Source organism: Aotus nancymaae, unplaced genomic scaffold (genome assembly GCF_030222135.1).
Source record: "Aotus nancymaae isolate 86718 unplaced genomic scaffold, 86718_ANA_hifiasm-v0.15.2.pri h1tg000015l_1, whole genome shotgun sequence".
NCBI classification, from domain to species: Eukaryota; Metazoa; Chordata; class Mammalia; order Primates; family Aotidae; genus Aotus; species Aotus nancymaae.
In genome coordinates, this window is record NW_026988427.1 from 11,431,847 (window position 1) to 11,448,804 (window position 16,958).

Genomic DNA, 16,958 nt, shown 5'->3' on the forward strand with positions numbered 1-16,958 from the left:
TTAGCCCGTCGTGGCGGCGCGCGCCTGTCGCCCCAGCTAGTCGGTAGGCTGAGACAGGAGAATCGCTTGAACCCGGGAGGCGGAGGGTGCAGTGAGGCGAGATCGCGCCACTGCACTCCAGTCTAGGCGACAGGGGAAGACTCCGTTTCCAAAAATAAGATAAAATAAAATAAAAAATAAATAAAACTCGCCAATCCTAACATCCAAGGTATGAGCAGAGTTGGACCGAAGCTTAACGCTGGTCATAGAGAGACTTGCATATATGCAAATTTAAAAGTAGCAGCGATTGACTAATATTGTAAAATGTTTTTCCGCCGCCGCGGCCTAATTTCCAAATGCCTGGAGAGCTTGGAAGGGAGGCGCAGTCCTGTGGAACAGGGATCCTTGCTGCCTCTGTGACCCCGAAGCCCCGCTCCATCCAGAGCAGGGCGGGAGCCCTTCTGGCGTGAATCTGGTTCTGTGGTCAAGGTCAGCACGGGCCTCCAGGTGGCCCAATCCATGGACACCTTCTCTTTCGAGACCGTGTGCCGAACTGGACGCTGTCAATCTCCTTCTCTGCACTGTGGGCGCCCTCGGCCTCAGTAGAAGCTTCGCTGCAAGCTGTTCTCCCATCCCGCCTCCGCCTCCGAGAGCCCCAGGCTGACCCTGGAGCGTCACGTCGGCTCGCAGCAGGACCCACTCCTTAGCTCTGTCTCCGGTTCCAGCAAGAACTGTTCTCCCAAGCTTCAGATCCACGCGTGTCTTCGGCAGTTTTTCTAGATGTCTCGCAGCATCTCATGACTGATCTGTTCGAGACCTAAGTCACTGTTTTTTTCTCCCCTCCCCTGTGGCATCCTCAGTCTGTGGTCTCGGTTGTGGAACCCCCCCATCTATCTCCGCTGCAAACGTGCATCCGCTCCTTCAGCTGCGTCTCCCTCTGGCTGCCGCCTCACCCGTGCGGGCCGCCTCCTGTGTGGACCACGCCTGTGTCCTTCCAGCCCCTGTCCCGGACAGTCTTACTCCCCCTCATATTCCCTGTTTGCATCATCCCTGAGGGAACTTCTTGGAATATGAATCAGAGTGGGTGCCTCAATCTCCTCAAGCCCCATCACCACAGGCCTTGGGGGAGACCAAAGACCCCACCAGGTTCCACGTGTTTATCATGCTTCTCTACCTGTTGAACGCTTGCCGCCTTTGTGCCCAGAGCAGCGTGGGTCACTTGCCCGGCACGGCATCTCACACCTGGCCTAGCCAGAGGAGCGATAGGTAGCAGCGTGGAGAGGAGATAAAGCAGGAATTGCAGTAGCGGATGTTCCCTTGGCTTGCTGGGGGATAAAGAAGAGAAGCCTGTCCACTTCATCTCCACTTTAATTAAAAGGAGAATCCTTTAAGAATGTTTTCCAGTCCCAGCGAAGGTGGTAAGAAATAACCCTGAAACCACAGTCTGCAAAACAATCCGAAAGCATTTGTGCAAGATGAAATGTCAAACTTCAAACTCTTTGAACACCAGCTTGTTAAGACCCTCCCTGATGTTCCAAGACCACAGCCCCAGTAACTCAAGTGCTAGGATTGTACTAGCGACTCTACCTGTTTAAAATTCTGACCGACTTCTGCCCACAGCGCCCTCACAGACTACATAACGCTCCTAAATCCCCCCTTTGACACACGTCTGAGACAGAAGACGACGCTACCTTTGGCTCAGCAAGTTTAAGCCAGTTTTCTATGATCAACAGACTTCTCTTGTGGTGTGGTGTGCATGAGGAAGAGACTTCGACAGCTTAAAAATACAAAACGGGCCACATTTGCAGGACTACGGAACGGTCAACACAGTTTTTCTTGGCATAGATGCGAGTCTCATTATGTTGCCCAGGAGTTCAAGGCCATACTGGGCTCAAGCGATCCTCTCGCCTTGTCTTACCAAGGTACTGGGATCACAGGCATGAGCCACTGCGCGTGGCCCGTTTTTACCTTTCTTTATGTATGGGGAAAACGTGGAGGCTGGTATGTGTGGGGCAACGTCTCACAAAAATAGACTCTTAAAATCAAGAGCATAAAAGAGAATATACTGAAGACAAGTGTCTCAAATTACACAAAGCACCTTTCTTGATAGGGAATCAAAAGCAGGTCGCGGAGAGGCAAACGCCGAATCCTAACCGCTAAATCTCCTAGTAAAGTGGCAGTGAATCAGATAGGGTTTGACACTCACCAATGCCGGGGGCCGTCCTGCGGTCTCACCCTAGTTTCGGTAAACCACATCAAGTCTCCGGCACGGGGGCAGGTCGTCTGGTAAAGAGAAAGTGCCTGATATGTGCTGCCTGTGGGTGAGTGGACTACAGCAAAGCATCATGCATGCACCACAGGTCAAGGTGCCGGCCTGCAGGAATTGGTTCGCAGGTACCCGCCTCTCATCGAGATTAGCAAGGGTGCAAAGGTGGTGAGAATTCTTCTCAAGGCCTTCAGCACACCGGGTAAGCCCAAGCTCTAGCACCCACCGTTGATGAATCCACTACCCACTAGATCTTCGTCCATTGCTGCATTTATGTAACACAGCTTGCCCTAATCTTTCCAAAACACACTCCACCCAACGTGGGGCTCAAACCCACGACCCTGAGATTAAGAGTCTCATGCTCTACCGACTTAGCTAGCAGGTGTGTTGATGTTCTTCCTTTGTCTCGGAAGACGGACGTTACCTTCAGTATTTGTACGTTTCCACTATACAAATACTAAGAAGCCCCCGCGCCTGGCTCTGTTCTAGGTACCAGAGACAAGGATCTGAAATCTACTGATTCCTTTACATGTGGTAGTTGCATGGGCTTCAGAAAGGAAAAGCAAGAGATCAGGTGAGGTGCAAGACCTGAATATATATTGTGATCATTTATTAAGGGCCTGCTATGAGTAGGGCTTATCCCTCAGTTTTGCTTCAGTCCGTGTTCCTTCGAAAAGCCGGAACACACATACCCTTCCTTCCAGGTAAGGCCGAACTCGGGAGAGGGGTCCTCTTGACCAGACCAAAAAGCAGCTGTTTCCGCCCGGTTTCGAACCGGGGACCTTTCGCGTGTGAGGCGAACGTGATAACCACTACACTACGGAAACCACCTTAGTCATTAGCGTGCCGGCACAGTCCTGAAGATACACATGACTGCGAAGGCCGCGAGAGCGCGAGGCCGGCGCCCTGGTAGGACAGGCCCGGGACCCGTGCCGCAGCCAGCTGAGCGCCGGTGTCCCAGTTCTGGGGCCGTACTTTTCCACCGCAGCAGAGTCCGCAGCTCCTGGCATGGCCTAGCATAGTTCACCCACGAGGGTTCGTGGTTTTGGTGCGTTTGATCTGACGTCCTCAGAGGCCTGACCACCCCCGTAGGAAGCACAACATCCATCTGGAGTTTTCCCGCGAGCCGCCTCGAGAGCGGAGTAAGTTCTGCAGGCCCAGCCCTGGCGTCACGCCGTGTCCGACACTCACTGGAGATTCTGTACATAAATCATGGCCAACATTTATTTATTTATATACTACCGACATCAACAGTCTCTATAAAAATAAAACTTATGTCCGGGTGCGGTGGCTCACGCCTGTAAGCCCAGCACTTTGGGAGGCCGAGGTGGGCGGATCACAAGGTACAAAGTTCAAGACCAGCCTGGCCAACATGGTGAAATCCCCATCTCTACTAAGAATACAAAAATTTCGGTCACGGTGGCACGTGCCTGTAATCCCAGCTACTTGGGAGGCTGAGGCAGAAGAATCGATTGAACCCGGGAGGCGGGGGTTGCAGTGAGCCGAGATCGTTCCACTGCACTCCAGCCTGGGCGACAGAGCAAGACTTTGTCCCGAAAAAATAAAATTTAAAGAGCTATCTAAGTATCAAATATTATTTCGACTGCACAAAGCATCTATTTTTGCAGAGATGCTGTGAGAATGTAGACGTAATGATTCGTCGCCACTTCTTTACTGCTGGGCAGTTGGGGAAATTCATCTAAACCATGAGACAGCGTTGGGTTCGCAATTCCTACAGTGGATGCGGAACGCAGAATACAATTGGAAGGGTGGGGCGTCTGCAGCCCAACCCTCGCCGCGCTTTCTCAGGCCCCGCCCCCAAGTCCGACCCGGACGACCCTCTGAGTCCTCCACCACAAAGTCGTCTGCCTAGAAGGGCCGGAAGTACTTCAGAGCGCTCCGCGGACCGGCAACGGGTGTTGGGGCGTGCCGGGTGGGTAGGATGGCGCTGGGCCTATGCTGTTGTAGCACCGAAAGCGGACGGCCAGCAAGCGCACCCTCCGCCCTCCGAAGTTTCTTCCCAGCAGCCGGGATGGGGGTAGGCGGTTCCTCTGCTGCTTTCGCCGCGGCCCCCGCACCACAGAGACGTGGGCCTCCACCGTCCTAGCTCTCCCGCCCTGTTCTCGAGTGCGGGCTAGAGCGTCTCCTCGCCGTTTCCTGTCGCCCTGGGGCCGCAGCGGGAGAAAGGGGGAGTACAACGACAGCGGAGGGAAGTCGCGAACTTGGGTGGTGTGTAGACGCCGGAAGTGTTTGGAAGGAGGCCGGAAGCTAGGGGCGGGGCCAGGAAGTGAGGAGGGGCGGGGGTCTATGAGGAGTTCAAGGGAGCATTGGGACAGATTTGCACTCAGAGCCACCTGAGGGACTTGAAGGTGGCGCCCAGCTCCGTCCCCTCCCCTCCCCTCGCCGCGACGCTGAGACATGGTTGTCGTTCGGGAGTAGGGAAGTCTGTGTGGCGGAGTGGGTGGCCTGGAGGACGTCTCTCTGGCTGCTCTTGGAGCAAGGTGTGGAGGGGCAGGGCCGGGGGTGGGGCCGGGTCGCCCTGGCGTCGATGGGGGAAGACCCCCGCCCCCTGCCCCCCACCGCACCGCTACACTGGCTGGCTGGACACGAAGATGGCTGCCGTTGCCATGACACCCAACCCTGTGCAGACCCTTCAGGAGGAGGCGGTGTGCGCCATCTGCCTCGATTACTTCACGGACCCCGTGTCCATCGGCTGCGGGCACAACTTTTGCCGAGTGTGTGTAACCCAGTTGTGGGGTGGGGAGGATGAGGAGGACAGGGATGAGTTAGATCGGGAGGAGGAAGAGGAAGACGGAGAGGAAGAGGAAGTGGAAGTGGAGGCCGTGGGGGCCGGCGCAGGGTGGGACACCCCCATGCGGGATGATGACTACGAGGGCGACATGGAGGAGGAGGTCGAGGAGGAGGAGGAGGGTGTGTTTTGGACCAGTGGCATGGGCAGGTCCGGCTGGGGCCACATGGACTACGTGTGGGAGGAGGAGGAGGAGGAGGAGGAAGACCTGGACTACTACCTGGGGGACATAGAGGAGGACCTGCGGGGGGAGGATGAGGAGGACGAGGAGGAAGTGCTGGAGGAGGATGAAGAAGAGGAGCTAGACCCCGTCACCCCACTACCCCCGCCTCCCGTCCCTCGGAGGTGCTTCACGTGTCCCCAGTGCCGAAAGAGCTTTCCTCGGCGGAGCTTCCGCCCCAACCTGCAACTGGCCAATATGGTACAGGTGATTCGGCAGATGCACCCAACCCCTGGTCGAGGGAGCCGTGTAACCGATCAGGGCATCTGTCCCAAACACCAAGAAGCCCTGAAGCTCTTCTGCGAGGTAGACGAAGAGGCCATCTGTGTGGTGTGCCGAGAATCCAGGAGCCACAAACAGCACAGCGTGGTGCCATTGGAGGAGGTGGTGCAGGAGTATAAGGTGAGAGAAGTACAGAGAGAAGATGGGAGTTTAGTGGGGGTGGAAAGGAAGCAAGGGGAGCTGGGAAAAAGAAGCATCTCTTCATCCACCAAAGACCCTGATGGTACTGGTGAGCTGAGTTTGCTTATTTAAGCACTTACTGCCACCAGGGTGGGTTAGAATGAGAAGGATCCTGTATACCGAGCAGATGCAGTGAAGACCACCAGGGAATGGTGGCTTTCTCAAATAGAGCAAAGCAGGTGATGCCCGATCAGGTCCCTAGGGCTTTACCAGCAGTCTCATTTTCTTTCGGTTGAGTCTTAAGTCTATCCTTGACGGAATCGCTTAGAGATGGAAAGAACTGGGGCTTCAAAGAACAAGGAAAGGCTCAAAAGCAGAATACAGAGATGACTGCTAGTATTCAGTGTCAGACCCAAATGCCCTGCACTTGCCTCCCAATGGGATCCCCACCCACCACAAGATGGCTTGGTTCTGACTTCAAGGACTTTTGTTGGTTCTGTGTCAGTCTTATGTACTGACTGGAAAAGAGGAGCTTTTCAGTCAAAAGACCTGGCTCTGCAAGTTTCTCTGTCAAATCTTGGTTAAGTGTCTGAGTGTCTTTGAACTTCAATTTCTCCAGGATCGATAGTTACTATTCACTGGACATTTGTATGTATACCGGGCACTGTACTAGGCACTTGTCATGGACTGTCTCATTAAAACCCAAACAACACTGTAAGTTTGATAAGTTTTCCATTCCCATTTTATAGATTGGGAAACAAAGTCAGAGAGGTTTTAAGTACTATACAGAGAGCCACAGAGCTTTAGTAATGATTGACTTGGTTATTTACCATCCCTTCCCCTGGTGTATACTAAAAATGCCACCACCATTTGGATGTCTGTCGTTTGACTTTTCTGATGTACGACTTTCTTGGAGTGTGATTCTAGTTTGGCTAATATCTTGTCCCCTACTTCTCATTCTGACTCTTCTTTGGACATAGGTAAAGGACATTTGTCTGCAAGGCAGCCAGGACAAATAGCACTGCTTAGTGACGGCCGGGATGGGTTTGAAGCAGTGGCACCAGGAGGGAGCCTCTGTGTGGTCTGCGCAGAGCTTTTCTGTTTCATGACTCACGTTTTTACACCTTCTCCTGATTCCTACTATAACTTCATTTAGGTATTATTTTTGTTACCCCAAATTTAGAGTAATGTGTCTGGGGCCTCTCAGCTCTGAGTGGTATAACTAGACAAACCTACGTCACCTCATCAAAAGTAACAGTTCCTTCCACACAGTGATTGTTTGTTTGTTTTTAATTTTTCAAGACGGAGTCTCTGTTGCCCAGGCTGAAGTGCAGTGGCATAATCTCGGCTCACTGCGACTTCCACCTCCTGAGGTCAATGGATTCTCCTGCCTCAGCCTGCTGAGTATCTGGGATTACAGGTGCCCGCCACCACACCTGGCTGATTTTTGTATTTTTCAGTAGAGACGGGGTTTCACCATGTTGGCCAGGCTGGTCTTGAACTCCTGACGTCAGGTGATCTGCCCGCCTCAGCCTCCCAAAGTGCTGGGATTACAGGCATGAGCCACTGCGTCTGGCCACACAATGATTGTTGTTAAACCTGCCTGATTGTTGGAATTACTAGGGGAGGTTTTCAGAAGTACAGTGGGTCCTACCACTAGAGTTTCTGAATCAGTGAGTAGGAGAATATCTTTAAAAAGCCCAGTCTAGCGTGGGAATCACTGCATTGGTAACATTGCCTACCTGTCAGGCCCTGCATTTGTAGCAGAGACTGTGAGCTCCTTTTGTCCTCCTTTATGTCTCCTCGGTTCCTGATTAACCCTAACCCATCATATCATGTGTGGTCACTGTGTGTACAGGAACCCCATGCCAAACCATCCATGGGCATTCCACCCTCTCTCTTTCACCTCCCCCTATAGGACTCCTCCAAAGAGCTTCTGAAACTGGATTTTAATTTGTATTAGCCAAATCTGTTGAATGCCAGCTGCCTGAAAATCCCGTATTAGGTCCTGAAGTAGGTGAGGAATTAAAAAAGTCATAGTCTCTTTTCTTGATCTGTTTACGGGGCTCTGCAATTTGGGAGGCCATATACACATATTTAATCTGACATTAAATGATGAGTACATGTAAATACATAGTTTTATTGTATAGAACTAATTTGAGTGATTCCCTTTCTGACTTAGTAGGCTGTTTCACAAGTGGGTCATTTGTTTTCAGATATGTACATGCAGTACTTGCAGTAACCAACGTTAGTTCGGCACAGTGTTGTTTTGTGGAAATATTTTTTTACTAAATAGGTAATAACACAGAGATAATATGTAAACAGAATTCCTGAACAGTTACCTTTTTTTTTTTTTTTTTTTTTTGAGACAGGGTCTCGCTCTGTGGCCAGGCTGGAGTGCAGTGGCATGATCATAGCTCACTGCAGCCTTGACCTTCTGGGCTCAGGTGATCCTGATTAGTAGCGTAGTAGCTGGGACTGCAGGTATGTGCCATCATGCCCAGCTAATTTTTTTTTATTTTTATTTTTGTAGAGACAGGATCTCGCTGTGTTGCTCAGGCTGGTCTTGAACTATTGGCATCAAGCAGTCTTCCCATTTTGGCCCCCCAAAGTGCTGGCATTACAGGTGTGTACCACTGTGGCTGACAGTTAAATGTTTTTGAAAATTTCTCTCGAAGGGCTGAGTCCGGTAGCTCACACCTGTAATCCCAGCACTTTGGGAGGCCAAGGCGGGAGGACAACCTGAGGTCAGGAGTTCAAGACCAGCCTGACCAACGTGGAAAAACCCTATCTCTACTAAAAATAAAAAATTAGCCAGGCATGGTGGCGCATGCCTGTAATCCCAGCTACTTGAGAGGCTGAGGCTGGAGAATTGCCTTAACCCGGGAGCCTGAGGTTGCGGTGAGCAGAGATCGTGCCATTACACTCTAGCCTGGGCAACAAGAGTGAAACTTCATCTCAAAAGAAAAAGGAAAAAATTTCTCTTAAACTGGCTGGGTGCAGTGGCTCACACCTGTAATCCCAGCACTTTGGGATGTTGAGGAGGGTGGATAACGTGAAGTCAGGAATTCGAGACCAGCCTGGCCAACATGGTGAAATCCTGTCTCTACTAAAAATATAAAATTAGCCAGACATGGTGGTGTGCCACTGTCATCCCAGCTGTTTGGGAGGCTGAGGCAAGAGAATCCCTTGAACCCGGGAGGCGGAGATGGCAGTGAGCCAGGAGTATGCCACTGCACTCCAGCCTGGGCGACACAGCAAGACTCTGTCTCAAAAAAAACACAAAACTCTATTTGAATTTGTGCTTATGAATTTTGGTTTTGGCAACAATTTAGGGGCCAGGCATGATGGTTCACGCCTGTTATCCTGGTACTTTGGGAGACCGAGGTAGGCAGTTCAAGACCAGCCTGGCCAACATGGTGAAACCCCGTCTGTACTAAAAACACAAAATTTAGCCGGATGTGGTCTCAGGCACCTTTAATCCAAGCTACTTGGGAGGCTGAGGCAGGAGAATCTCTTGAACCTGGTGGATGGAAGTTGCAGTGCGTGGAGATGAAGTTGCAGTGAGCCGAGACGGCACTGCTGCGCTCCAGTCTAGGCGATAGAGCGAGACTCTGTCTCAAAAAAAAAAAAAGAAAAAAACACTAAGTGGTAAATTTAAGCATTATAAATTCTGAATGAATGGAGAAATTATTGACTACTGTCGAAAAGTAGAAAGAAGGCCAAATTTCGTATAGTTTATGCTGTTTTCATGTCATGAGTTGACTAATTCCATTATTGCTGTGGTTTTGTCTCCACCCACTTATTCTGTGCGACAGTTGCCGTTTGTACTGTGGCTTGGTAACCTCTTTAGTTCAGGGGTCATTATCAGGATGTCACTGGCAGCTGAAGCTGTAAGTAGCAAATATTAGATAGGCAATATGTACTGGTCTTTTGCTATATGCCAGGCACTGCACTAAGTGTACTATCCTTGAGGTATGTTCTCTTCTTATTTGAAGCTGAGGAAACAAAGTATGGCTCGCCTGAGATCGCTTCATTTCACTCTGGTCCTGATCGGAGTGTAGGCTTGGGCTCTCCTACCCTGTATTATCTCAAAGAAACGGAGAGAGAAAGGCTAGTAGAAAACATAAAGAAGGAAAGAGCGAATAGGTGGGGCTTATTCCACTCGTTCTGGGCTGACGGCTCTTTATTTTTCTTTCTTTCTTTATTTTGTTTTAAATTTTTTTGAGGTAGAGTCTTGCTCTGTCGCCTAGGCTGGAGTACAATGGCAAGATCTCAGCTCACTGCAACCTCTGCCTCCTGGGTTCAAGGGATTTCTCCTGCCTCAGCCTTCGGAGTAGCTGGGACTATAGGCATAAGCCACCATGCCCGGCTAATTTTTTTTATACTTTTAGTAGAGATGGGGTTTCACCGTGTTGGCCAGGATGGTCTTGATCTCCTGACTTTGTGATCCACCTACCTTAGCCTCCCGAAGTGCTGGGATTACAGGTGTGAGCCACCGCACCTGGCCCAGCTAATGGCCCTTTAAAGAAAAAGATTTGACTACAAATTGTGGAAACACAGAGCTCATGTGCCAATTGGCTGTGACAGTTACAACCTTTGGAAGAGGGGTTTTGTTTTTGTGTCCTATTTAGCAAGTAAGTGAGCAGGAGAGAAAACAGATGAGCAGAAGCATAGAAATTGAAATAAGTAAAGTGTGGGGAGGGACTCCACGGTGTCTTGGAGGAGGCACACCTGTCAATTATTGGTGCCCTGGGAAGTAATGTATTAGATATTTCTTGGGATCACAGGGAAGTTGGGGGTGGGGAGGATCAGGGCCATTTTCAGGGAGCTGTGTTTCAAAGGAAGAATACCTTGGGCCAAGTGGAGAAAGGCAGTCTCAGACAGAGGGAATAGCATGGAAATATACTCAGGAAATGACAAGTAATTTTATGTGGCCAAACCTCTTAAGAGTCTGTGTGGAAGGTGTTGAGTGTAGAGGTGAGGCTAGAAGTGTGGGATCAATGTTTTGGAAGTTGGTAGAGAACCATTGAAGGGTTTTTAGCATAGGCAGAAAATCATTAGAAAAGTATTTAAGAGAAAAGGTCTGGGGAAGATTGCCTGTGAAGGGGGCCGGGACCAAAAGAGCGAGCACTCATGCAGAGACTGGTGTAGGGCTCAAGCTACTTCCCCCTCAGTTGTGAGTGTGGGGGCTCTCTAGTTTTGAGGCTCCTAGCTTTAGAGAATACACAGGGCCTCTACAAACTTGCACAGAGGGGATTGGAGGCTTTTGTCACCTGAAAGAAGAAAGTGGAGGAAGGAGTATGGTACTTGACACCCATTGAGTGGGTAGGGATCAGGCTTTGAGGCCCGACTTGCTGTAGGGAGGATTGCAGAGGTGAGCTCTGAAGGGGCAGGTGCCGCTCCCAGCCCCCACTTTTCTATTTCCTCAGGCCAAACTGCAGGGGCACGTGGAACCGCTGAGGAAGCACCTGGAGGCCGTGCAGAAGATGAAGGCCAGGGAGGAGAGGCGGGTGACAGAGCTGAAAGTGAGTAACGTCCCTGACGGGGGCTCATGGGTGCTGTCTGTGGTCGAGGCAAGGGAGGTGGTGCTGCCCACCTCACAAGTGGTGACTTGGTCCCCTGAGGAGGGACAACCAACGCCTGGGAGTGGGTACATGCTTTCCCTAGGCGCTGAGGAGAGGGGGCCTTAGAGAATCCGTAGGCATGTTCATTCCTGAGTTCCAAAATGGAGTGGAAACTGAGGCCTGGAGTGAAGGGACTGGGTCTCTGGCCCAAGGCTGCAGAACAGGCTTTCTACCCAGACACCAGAGCTTGAAAGGGGCAAAGCAAAACCCACACTCAGCCAACAGAGAAGCTGCCGGCCCCAGGATCAATGTAGTCAGTGGGCAGAGCAACCCTCAGCATGAGCCTGACACTGTCCTGGGACACTTGCTGTGTCCTGGGAGGGGCCAGTGTGTTTAAGCTGGGGCAGGAATTAGTGTATGTTAGCATTGCAGAGACTGAATATTTCCTAGTCCAGTGTTTTCTCAGCACCCCACCTTTTATTATTATTATTATTATTATTATTATTATTGTTGTTGTTCACCCTTCTCCAAGGAGTCTTTTAAGTATTTTTCCATTCCCCACCCCCAGCCTGTTTTCATACACCCAGAGGGCTCTGCTGGAGTGGGCTGGCACTGTGAGCTTCATAGACCAAGCCAAGACCTCCCCTTCTGTCCCTCTTCCCTTCTCCCTTCCCAGCCAGTGCCTGGACCTTGCCACTGCCCAGGGCCCATGCTCACTGCCACCTAAACATTAGGGACTCTGCTGCTGGCGGCTGCTAGGCACTGAATGTTAGAATCCGTCTGGGAGTAGAACGTCATCCTGCTTCTGGCCAGCTGCCCAAGTTGATACTTTTGGGCTTTCCTGGGTATAGAGGTAACAGGATTTGTCTGCCCCTGGGGTAGAGTGAAACTGACCGTGGCAGCTGTTGCCCTCACTCATCTGGTCAGTTAGGACCTTACTCTGGCCTGTTACTCACAGTGTCTCCAGCTGATGGTAACTGGGTGAAAAGTATGCCCACGACCCAGGATGGCCCATTCTTGGCAAATGGGGTGGGACTGGGCAGGAGATTTTTCTTTTACAGGATATTAGGTATCCACATTATATCCTTGATTTTTGCCTCTTAGCCCACAAAGCATAAAAATGTTTACTATCTGGACCTTTACAGAAAAAGTTTTTCAGAGTCCTGATCTAGGGCTTTTGGATGACTTTCTTAAAGTCACAGTGTTTAATGGTAGTCAGGACCCTAACTTCATGTCTTGATTCCTGAATTTTTATTTATTCATTTAAAAAAATTTTTACCAAGTGCCTACTCTGGTTGGTGCTATGTCAGGGTCTGAGGACACTGTGGCAAACTAAAGACATTCCTAGTCCCTGCCAGTGAGAGCTTATGGTACAGTGGGGGAAAGGATGTTAACGGATATGTCATTGTAAACACAGTATTTCTTTTGTGTGTGTGTGTGTGTGTGTGTGTGACAGTTTTGCTCTGTCGCCCAGGCTGGAGTGCAGTGGCAGCATGACCTCAGCTCACTGCAACCTCCTCCTCCCAAGCTCAAGCAATCCTCCTGCCTTGGCCTCCTGAGTAGCTAGCACTACGGGTGCACGCCACCACACCCAGCTAATTTTTTGTATTTTTAGTAGAGACAGGGTTTCACTGTGTTAGCCAGGACGGTCTCGATCTCCTGACTTCATGATCTGCCTGCCTTGGTCTTCCAAAGTGCTGGGATTACAGGCATGAGCCACTGCACCCGGCCCAACATTTCAATATCATGTGTGCCACAAAGAGATACAGTGACATTTGTGGGGATGGTCCCGATTTAGATCTAGAGAAGGGGGAAGGCTCCTCTTGAAATATTTAAGGTTGCACCTGAAGGATGAGTCAAGTTAGTTAGACCACGTGGAGAGGAGTGCTCCAGGCAGAGGCTGGTGAGTTTGGGACCAGTGTGCTGGGAGCAAGGGGGTGGTATCTGGTAAGCCTGAGAAGTAAGGCTGGTAGGAGATAAACCTCTTTTTAGGACTTTCTTCGACCTGGGGAGTATAGGGCTCTTTTGCCTTGCAGTGAGAAGTAGTAGTTGTAAAACTGGAGGTTATCTTCCTGTGTGTTGAGGTGGTATCTACCATCCCCTTTGCACCATTCCAGAGCCAGATGAAGTCAGAGCTAGCAGCAGTGGCCTCAGAGTTTGGGCGGCTGACACGGTTTCTGGCTGAAGAGCAGGCGGGGCTGGAACGGCGTCTCCGAGAGATGCATGAAGCCCAGCTGGGACGTGCGGGAGCCGCAGCCAGTCGCCTTGCAGAGCAGGCCGCCCAGCTCAGCCGCCTGCTGGCCGAGGCCCAGGAGCGGAGCCAGCAGGGGGGTCTCCGGCTGCTCCAGGTAAGCACTGTTCCCTCCCTGTTCCCCTAGCATTCTTTGTTGGCCGTCAGGCAGTGCTTACCGGACGCCTGTCCAGAGCTGCTGCTTCTCACTGGGAGGAACCCACAATGATTTAACCTGAAGACCAGAAACATGTTTTAAAGCTGGAGATAGTTAATGTAATGTAGAATGTGGTATGTGTGATGATGATACCCAGTGAAAAACATAAAGATTCGGTTGTAGGAGAGGTTTAAATGACAGTTGAGGAAAGGATTTTTGACAATGACTTTCATATTATGGAAAGGACAGTATTCCCGGGCTCACAGCAGGAAGAGATGAGTTAGGTATGGCGAGGCATGGGGTGGTGGAAATGACGTGTGTTTACTGAGGCCGCGAGGGTGCCGCTGCTCCCTTCCTGCCCAGGTTCAGTCTCTGGCTAGAGATTGGGGAAAGCTGTCCCTGTGCAGCTGACTCTTTCTTTCTTTTTCTCCCTCTTTTTGTTTCTCTTATTCCCAGGACATCAAGGAGACTTTCAATAGGTGTGTTCCCGCTTTTTACCCTTTGTGACCCAGTAGAATCTGGTTCCCTGTCCCTGCCTCTCCTGGGTATCCCTTTCCTCTCCCTCCTTCCCTAGGGCCTGAGTTTCTACCTCCTGGACCCTCCTCTCCTTCCCCTCAGCTTTTGTTCTTCCCTCTGGGAATGTCATAGTCCCACCCCCTGCCCGGTCCCCTTCCTCCAGGTGTGAAGAGGTGCAGCTGCAGCCCCCAGAGGTCTGGTCCCCTGACCCGTGCCAACCCCACAGCCATGACTTCCTGACAGACGCCATTGTGAGGAAAATGAGCCGGATGTTCTGTCAGGCTGCGAGAGGTAGGGAGGTCACCTGCACGACCTTCCTTTGCCTTTCCCTCCATAGACCCTAGACTGGGTCCTGAGGGAACTTGAGCCCCAGGGAAATTGTGGGGGTTGAGATGGAGCAGGATATAACCTCAGAGGTTGAGCAGGTAGTCCTAGTCCAGGCAGGCCTGGTGGGTGGGGGTGCGGTGGAGTGGCAAGAAGAGCTGGGGCTAGGGGAAGACCTGTCAGGTATCCTGGGAACAAGAGGAGCAAGATGGAACCTGTTGGGATCTGAGGCTGGCCTCTGGGATGGTGTGGGGAGCTGGATTCAGGGAGGAAGGAGGCAGGAAAGGCCGAATCTGTGGAGTTGGCTGCTGATAGGGGAACAGTTGTTCTAGCTCTAGTGTATTTGTCCTCCTCCCCTTCCAAGTGGACCTGACGCTGGACCCTGACACGGCTCACCCGGCCCTGATGCTGTCCCCTGATCGCCGGGGGGTCCGCCTGGCAGAGCGGTGGCAGGAGGTTGCTGACCATCCCAAGTGCTTCTTGGCCGACTGCTGCGTACTGGGGGCCCAGGGCTTCCGCTCTGGCCGGCACTACTGGGAGGTGGAGGTGGGCGGGCGGCGGGGCTGGGCAGTGGGTGCTGCCCGTGAATCAACCCATCATAAGGAGAAGGTTGGCCCCGGGGGGTCCTCCGTGGGCAGCGGGGATGCCAGTTCCTCGCGCCACCACCATCGCCGTCGCCGGCTCCACCTACCCCAGCAGCCCCTGCTCCAGCGGGAAGTATGGTGTGTGGGCACCAATGGCAAACGCTACCAGGCCCAGAGCTCAACAGAACAGACGCTGCTGAGCCCCAGTGAGAAACCACGGCGCTTTGGCGTGTACTTGGACTATGAAGCTGGGCGCCTGGGCTTCTACAACGCAGAGACTCTAGCGCACGTGCACACCTTTTCGGCTGCATTCCTGGGTGAGCGTGTCTTTCCTTTCTTCCGGGTGCTCTCCAAGGGCACCCGCATCAAGCTCTGCCCTTGATCATCATCCTGCCACCTGCAGGGGCCCTTCTGGTCAGCACTTAGGGGGCGGGTGGCCCGTAAGTCGGAGGGCTCAAAGGCTCTGCCCACTGTTTATTGTGTCGCTTCCCACTCCCCCTTGACCCCAGGCCCCTGCTTCTACCTCTAGGAGCCTAAAGAACCCTCCCGGCCTCCAGCTCAGCCTTCTCTCCTACTATGTCTGTCCACCAGGTCTGCATGGGTCCCTGGTAATGAAAACAGCTGCCTGGTCTACTCTCCCTGTCTGCCTAGCCCAGCCCTGGGACCTGAATTTGAATAGGGGATGAGGGGAAATTGCAATTTCATTCCTTAACTTCCTTTTCCTCATCCATGCTCTTCAACCTGTACATCAGTTCTGAGGCTGGAGGGTTTGGGCGGGACAGCGTCCCCATTCTAGTTCCATTTTCTGATGCAAATTTTAGCTGAGGGATTTGGAAGCCATTTGGAGAGGCAGGCTGGGCCAAAGGGTAGAGCTGGGTAATAAATGTCTATTCTCCTGGGGAGGAGGGATTCTAAACTTACCTTCTGTCCTCAATTTCTACCTCCATAGACCGGCCAGAATTTAGCTTCACTTGAGAAGAGATCTGACATCACCCAATAAATTATTTCTCCCCCTTTCCCTTCTCCAGCACTCAACTGAACAAAGCTTATGCCACCTCACCCCCACCCAGGTCTGTTCAGTGCCAGGCTCCTTTCCCCTTTGTTCAACAGACCTGGCTTTTCTTCCAGTCCCTTTCCATGTCTTTCATTCCCTCCATTTGGCAAGCACTGAGGGGAAGCCTGAAGACAGGGGTCTGGGTCCCCAAGAGGAGAGTCTTGGGTATAATCTATTTTTCTAGTAACCCCTTGCCTTGTCACTTACCAGCTTTTGCCCTCTGCTTTGATGGCTGAGGTGAACTCATGTTCTTTGGGAAAAGGGAAGGGGTGCTATGGAAATAAAATGTTTATTTGCTTCTCTTGTGAGGTCCATTCCTTTAGATGAGGATATGACTAAGGATTTCTTCCTTCCCTACCCCTCCAATGAGAAGCCACAGAACTAAGGCATGTTTTGCATCTGTTATTACCTATCAACAGGGATATAGACCCTGCTCCCCATTTTAATATCCTACCTAATTTACTAACATTTAGAGATGTTTGCCACTTCCTTCCTACCATTACTTTGAAGCTGTAGGACTGAGGTTCCCCCGAGAATCTCCGTACCCATAGTTAACAAGCCCAGGTCCTAGAATAGTACACACATACATGCACACACCAACAAAAACTGAAGCCAGAAATGCCTCACCACCATTAAAGATTGAGGGCAGTGGGGAGTGCAGGGTGAAGTGGGCCTTCAGCTGGTTAGCCGTCACACAACTGCGGAGAAAACCTCAAGGGCGGTGGGGTCTCAGCCATAATTTGAGCCATCCCATCCCTGAGTTTTCTATCTGAAGCTAATTAATTGTAGTTAACAGCTGACTTCTGGCCTTTCACAAGGCATCTATCCTCTTGAGGGCCAGGTTATAGCA

At 51.5% G+C, this 16,958-nt stretch overlaps 1 protein-coding gene and 2 non-coding genes across 5 annotated transcripts; 1 reads left to right on the top strand and 2 right to left on the bottom strand.

Annotated features, from left to right (window-relative positions):
• Positions 1-2,556: 2,556 nt before the first annotated feature.
• TRNAK-CUU (transfer RNA lysine (anticodon CUU)) lies at positions 2,557-2,630 on the bottom strand. The gene has a single exon. It is a non-coding gene; the product is annotated as a tRNA-Lys (tRNA).
• Positions 2,631-2,999: 369 nt separating this feature from the next.
• Positions 3,000-3,072, bottom strand: TRNAV-CAC (transfer RNA valine (anticodon CAC)). The gene has a single exon. It is a non-coding gene; the product is annotated as a tRNA-Val (tRNA).
• Positions 3,073-4,154: 1,082 nt separating this feature from the next.
• On the top strand, positions 4,155-16,408 carry TRIM41 (tripartite motif containing 41). 3 transcript variants are annotated; one of them, XM_012451537.2, is made up of 7 exons: positions 4,155-5,676; positions 11,109-11,204; positions 13,361-13,591; positions 14,087-14,109; positions 14,310-14,437; positions 14,835-15,371; positions 15,584-16,408. In XM_012451537.2, exons 1-7 carry the CDS (start codon positions 4,858-4,860, stop codon positions 15,589-15,591), a joined length of 1,842 nt encoding a protein of 613 aa, XP_012306960.2. In that variant the 5' UTR covers positions 4,155-4,857; the 3' UTR covers positions 15,592-16,408. The 3 variants fall into 3 exon arrangements, 2 of the variants coding, with proteins under 2 accessions (XP_012306960.2, XP_012306959.2); XM_012451536.2 differs by having other exon boundaries at positions 14,835-16,408; XR_002479509.2 differs by lacking the exons at positions 13,361-13,591; positions 14,087-14,109; positions 14,310-14,437; positions 14,835-15,371; positions 15,584-16,408 and adding an exon at positions 7,595-7,693 and having other exon boundaries at positions 4,162-5,676; positions 11,109-11,187.
• Positions 16,409-16,958: the final 550 nt, after the last annotated feature.